This window comes from Petaurus breviceps, unplaced genomic scaffold, assembly GCF_028583685.1.
Source record: "Petaurus breviceps papuanus isolate PSGF00001 unplaced genomic scaffold, PetGlider_PUasm1.0 178, whole genome shotgun sequence".
In the NCBI taxonomy this organism is placed as follows: domain Eukaryota; kingdom Metazoa; phylum Chordata; class Mammalia; order Diprotodontia; family Petauridae; genus Petaurus; species Petaurus breviceps.
Window position 1 is genome coordinate 22278403 of NW_027185777.1, and position 6000 is coordinate 22284402.

General features: G+C 41.7%; 1 protein-coding gene across 27 annotated transcripts in view; it reads left to right on the forward strand.

Annotated features, from left to right (window-relative positions):
- The window catches only part of SVIL (supervillin), a 267203-nt gene that overhangs the window by 213632 nt on the left and 47571 nt on the right, over positions 1–6000 (forward strand). For 21 of the 27 annotated variants that reach the window (XM_069086415.1, XM_069086412.1, XM_069086418.1 and 18 more), the window contains one exon: positions 4413–4563. In XM_069086415.1, coding sequence (XP_068942516.1) covers positions 4413–4563 — 151 coding nt within the window. The remainder of the gene's footprint in view (positions 1–4412; positions 4564–6000) is intronic. The other 6 variants (XM_069086397.1, XM_069086404.1, XM_069086399.1 and 3 more) reach the window with 1 other exon arrangement.

Here is a 6000-nt window from a genome sequence, read left to right on the forward strand (position 1 = left end):
ACATGCCAGCTGTGTGACTTGGGTAAGTCATTTAATCTCTGTGCCCCAGGAAACCTCCCCCCCTCCAAGCCTATATATTGCATAGCAATTCCAGATCTGCATTGGTAGGAATGTCTCCGCAGGAAAGGGCCTGTGTCAATGCAATTATAGATTTGTACTGGCAAAAAAAAAAAAAAAAGCACATGCCACTTTATTCTGGTGGATGAGTTACTCATTTGGTGTGCACTAAAGCATTTTGGGGAAACTATATTAACTTTTTCATATCCCTAGAAGAATTCTTTTTAGGAGTCTAAAACCCAAAACTTTCTCCTAGAAAGCAATGTACCCAATTTAATTCAACAAACATTTGTTAAACAACTACCGCCTGCTAAGCACTGTGCTGGGCTTGGAAAGCAAAGACAAAAACAAGACAGTTCTTGCCCTCGAGGAGCTTATATTCTGCTGGAGAAATATTTGAAACGTTGACCTAGTGGATCCAGAAATTCCTCCCACATGCATGAAAGAAATCACAGGCCTGGGCCAAAAATAGATAGTAACAGAATAATAATAAGACGCATCAGGGATGCATAATGGCTAAATGATCAGCTTTGAGGTCAGGAATATCTGGTTTCAGATGCTTCTGATACAAACTAGCTGTGTGACCTTAGGTAACTCACTTAGTCTATGAGAGCTTTCTACAAGTTCTCTGACACCTGCAGAAGTGTTTCAGCTCTGGATTGGTAGAGGGCGTTGCCTTACCAGAAACTCTTCCTGTGGATTAAATCACAGGTCTTGGAGGAAAGCACAAAGTAGCAAAATGATGAAAGGAGAACCTTAGAGTGTCCTGAAAGTTTTAAGTTCAGCTGGTCATTAGGAAGGAAAAAAACTTTTCTCCCTTAAAACGGACCAGACTAGCTGCCAGACCTGATGACTCCTAAAAACTCTGGATTCTCTTTAGAGAATCATCTCATCATCTCCTGTTACTCCTTGACCTACATATTCTCTGTCTGACTTGGACGTGTCCATGTGGAAGAGATCTGGGGGAAGCCACCTGTTCCATAAAGGGACATTTGGGCTCCCATATGATTTCATTTTTCTTAATCATGAACCACAATAACCATCCCACTTGGGATTTGGGAGACATGATACTCATCAGATAACAAAAAGAATAAACATTGGACCCCCTGATATGAACTTTAGACATTTGATAGGGATAAGTAAAGCCAAGTCCAATTTTTCCTGGTTTTCAGTTGGATCCTGAAAAATCAGTGAGAAAAGACCTTTTTTTGGGGGAGGTTTATTTTCTAACTTACTTCAGAATTGGATGTATGGTTTTCATGGCCGAGCAAACTGCACACCCCCTGTCCTCACCATCACCTGAGATGATTTTCCGGCATTGTGTTTAGGGTATATTCTGCTTCAGAATTCATGCATAGTTTTGAAATGAAAAGGAACCGTTCAATTGTAATGGGTAGCAGTGCAAAATTTGGACTTAATCAGAATTGCCCAGACTCTTCTGGTCTTCGAAGAACATCTGGCTGATATATCACCTTGTTATTCTTTTGGATTGAATGCCCAAAGTGGGAGTGGGTAGAAGGAAGCTGTAAAAGGCAGATTTATAGGTTGGACGAGTTGTGATGTTCCAGATTCTCGACCTTAGATGGACCTTCCCTAGGCAGGCCTTTTCCTGTAGGCTCAGAGAAAAAGGCAGACAATGCCTTTTCCTTTATTTTTTTTTAAACTTTCTGCCTCGCCTCATGCTCCTGCTCTTTTGTGTTTTACAAAACATGCTTCCAGAAATCTCAATTCCGTTTCCTGTTTGGTTAATTTGGGGAAACGAGCTTGATTCAGCAGGGTGGTATATTCGGAAGGAAAAGGACTGCAGGTATCCCAACAGGCCCTGAATTGCCCCTCCTTTCCATGGTGTGGTCCCAAGGCATTTTGATCATTTGATGCAGTGCTGAGTATTACTCTCAGATTCGCTGTTATCCAAAGAAAAATAGCATTTTCCCAATGGCCAAAAGAAAAAGCAAGCCATAATAGCAACAGTGATGGCTGGCATTTAGTTACCGCTTTATGGTTTGCAAAGTACTTTCTATGTCTTATTTCATTTGATCCTCCCAAGGGAGGTAGGGGACATTATCACACTGCCATTTACAGATGAGGCAAATGAAAGGGAGGGAAATGACTTGCCCAAGGTCACATAGCTAGTAAGTCAGCTTATTTATTTGGATAAATTAATCCTGCCAGGGTCAGGATTTGAACTCAGCACTTGATGACTTCTAAGTCCAGTACTCTTATCTCCTGCAGCACCTGCTGTCCTGGGAAAACTGTCCTAGACAAAAATGCTCCTGACTGGGCAGTCTGTCTTAGAAGCTATGGACCCAGGAAGAGGCTTGGCAGGACCAAAGGATTTAGGGTCATTTGGGGATGGACAGAACTAGACTTTGTTCAGTCATGTATGACTCTCTGTGATTCCGGGCCACATAGTCTATGGGTTTTCTTGGCAATGATACTAGAGTGGTTTGCCATTTCCTTCTCTCTCCAGTGGATTATGGTAAACAGAGGTTAAGTGACTTACCCAGGGTCACAGAGCTAGTAAGTGTCTAAGATCATATTTGAGCTGGGGTCTTCTTGACTCCAGGCTGCCGCTCTATCCACTGAGTCTTCTAGCTGCTCCAGAGCCAGACTTAGGTACATTTAATTGATCTAACATCTTTTAAATATGAACAGCTTCCTTTGGAACTCTATTACTGCAGTGGGGTTTTCAGCTTCTCCCTCCCATTAATTCCATTCATTGTCAGTCTCCATATCTCATTTTGCCTCCACGCCCTTCCTGCCAACTCATCTTTCCACCAAAATGACAATGGTCATTTGTGGATAGTCACCCTGAGCCCCCTTTTTCCTTACCCATGCGTACCCTGCCCCCATTTGAAAGGCATGGGGGCAAAAATAGAGCACACCCCATGCTGCTGGCATCTGGTGCCCCAACGTGCTTCTCCCCATGACCACTGTAGCCAAGGAAGGAGAGAGGGTGGTGAACAGTGAACATTTCAAGGCTTTCCCAATACCTCCCACCTCGCAAGCCCTCACCCTTTCCCACCTCCAGACTCCTTTACTGTCCCTATAGTCCCTGTCCTTTGTTTTCCCCCACACTAACCCTAATCACTTCCCTTCATCATTCCTGCACATCACTTGTCTATTTGTTCCTTTTTTTTTCTCCACTATTCACCTCTGATCCTAGATCCTACATCTTTCCCTCTTTCCTTGTCCCAGAGCCCTCATCCTATCTCTTCCTCTCCTAAAGTACTTGGGTCCTCTAGTCCCTAGCCAGCAAGGTCCTTTATCCAGACCATAAAACCAACTGACTCTGAACTAGGAGAGCCCCTGTTCTTGCTGCCAAGAAAGACTTCATAGGAACTAGGGGGAGAAATCGAGCTCCTGGCCTTATACATTTGGATAAAGAAGTTTTTGTGGGCTGAGCGAGGAGCCTAACCACTACAGTGACATTGTTTATATGGAAAAAGGTCTTCTTTTTTCCTAGTTCCTAGTTCCAAACAACTGATCTAGTATGGATTTTAAAATACAGACTTTTTGTAATTTAGAACTTGCTAATGCTTTGAATTCTTTCTAAATAATGCCAAGAAGTCAGTGTGGTAGTCAAGCTGCCTTCAAAACCGGGAAAACTTGGGTTCAAGTCCCCCCCCACCCCCACCCCGACCAATACATACTGGCAGTGTGATTCTGAACAAATCACTTGAGCTTTAATTGTGGTAGGCAACTCTCTTTGAAGTTCCATACAAGGTGCCAACTTGTATTGTTAGAAGGAGTTGACTCACCTCGGAGTTCTCTATGTTAATGGAATCACAGGTCTAATCTTGTCCAGTCCCTATCATGTGCTACTAGTAAATTGATGCCAAACTCATCCAGGATGGTGAAGAAAAAAAAAAAAGTCTTGCATATCTAAACCTACAAAGTTGATAAAGAGTTGCATGGAATCATGAGTTCCATTCTGTGATACACTTGTTGATATATGAGCCAGCCTAATATCAAGATTGAGGGACACCCAATGGACAGTCCATACAACATCAAGAGATGCTGAGAATAGCCTCCTCCATGTTGGGTGAGAGCTGGGTTGTGATCTTCATCATGAGAAGCAAGGTCCTCTACAATGAGATCAAAGATCCATTGAGTGTCACAGGATCACTTTGGTTCAGGTAATCTAGAGGAATTCCAAGAAAGCCATAAGAAGCGGAGCAAAGGTTTGATCTGATGTTGCACTTCTGCTGATGGTCTAGTTCTATAACCCAGTCCTCAAATCCAGATGACTGCCCTATGATGGGAATGGTTTTGGGAAGATAGCCTGTTGGCTGGTATTGGCATTAATCTTTCTTTCCTCTCCTCCTCTTCTTTTTCCCCTTCCAACTCTTAAGCAGAGGATGGCAGATAGTCATGAAAGCCAAATGACAATTGAAGAGAGGAAACATCTTATTACCACAAGAGAAGAAGCCTGGAAGACTAGAGGAAAAGGAGCAGCCAATGATTCCACCCAATTTACTGTTGCTGGCAGGATGGTAAAGAAAGGTCAGTAGGGAAGGAAGCCCCTTGTTTAAAATAAACTCCTTTTTTTTCTGCTCCCCATAACTAAAGTTACATAAATGTGGTCTAGATGCTATCACTGAATTGGCTACTGAAAACCATTTCTGTATGAAAGTTTAATTAGTTTTAGAATCAACACAGAGAAGGAATTAAGTCCCTCAAAATAAAAAAGTTTAAAAAAAAACTCAGCCATTTAGAAACTGTGCTATATTTTGCAGTTTCAGATTTGATCAAGGTCTTTGCCATGGCCCGGCATTGTAAATTACTTTAAGTCCCTTTTCAGATTTGGCGAGGTTTCCATCAGAATGTGTGACCGGTTTCTCTGAGCTGGCACAACAGTTATTACTGTACAGAGAAACTTTTCACCGTCAGTGTTCACTGCCACCTTTCTCTTTCCTCCGAAAGAGGTCACTGTGGCACATAGGTCAAACTTTTTAGAAATGGAGAAAATATTCGGAGAACTAGGAGTAGTCCAGTTTGACTAGAATTTGATATATGAGGAAGAGAAATATGAAATGGCGGCAAGAAAAATAAATTGCAAGGTAAAGCCATTTGGATTTTGTTTGATAAGCCATGAGGAGCCCTTGGAGATTTTTTGTTTGTTTGTTTTGTTTTTTTAGTAGATGTATAATGTGATCAGAACTTTATGTTGGGAGATTAATTTAACAATAGTTTGTAAGATGAATTGGAAGAAGAGAGACCAATGGATACAAGACAAATTTTAGCCATTCTTGCAAAAGTATGGGTTAGATCAAATGAGATGATATAAAGCACTTAGCACAGTGCCTGGCATATAGCAAGGGCTTAATAAATGTTGATTCCCTTCCCTCTTTCCCTAGAGATGGTGACTTATTCTAGCAGCACATTGGAAATGAGGGCTAGAAATAACCAGTCCAACAAACATTTGTTAGGTGCTTATGACGTGGGAGGTATCATGCTAAGTGTTGGCCATACAATTAATGAGAAGAAAGACAATCTCTGCCCTCAAAGAACTTATCACCTGAAGCAATTTTATAAAGTTAGAATTGGTGGCCAATTAGCCGAATTGTGGAGGCCGAGAATTCCAAGACCATTGAGGTCTCAGCCTGGATGGCTCATGAGATAAGAGGATGCTGTTATTAAAAACAGAGAAATTAAAAGGAAAGCTGTGTTTTGTGGAGAAGATAATGATTTGAATTCTGGACATGTTGAGTTTGAGGTTGACAGCAGGCCCTCCAGGTAAGAAGAGATCTAGTGAGTAGTTAGAAATGTGAGTCCTTGGTTCAGTATATGGAGTCAGTGTAGAAATGAAGGAAGGAAGGAAGGAAGGAAAGAGAGAGAAAGAGAGAAAGAGAGAAAGGAAGAAAGAAAGAGAAAGGAAGGAAGATAGACAGACGATAGATAGATAGATAGATAGATAGATAGATAGATAGATAGATAGAT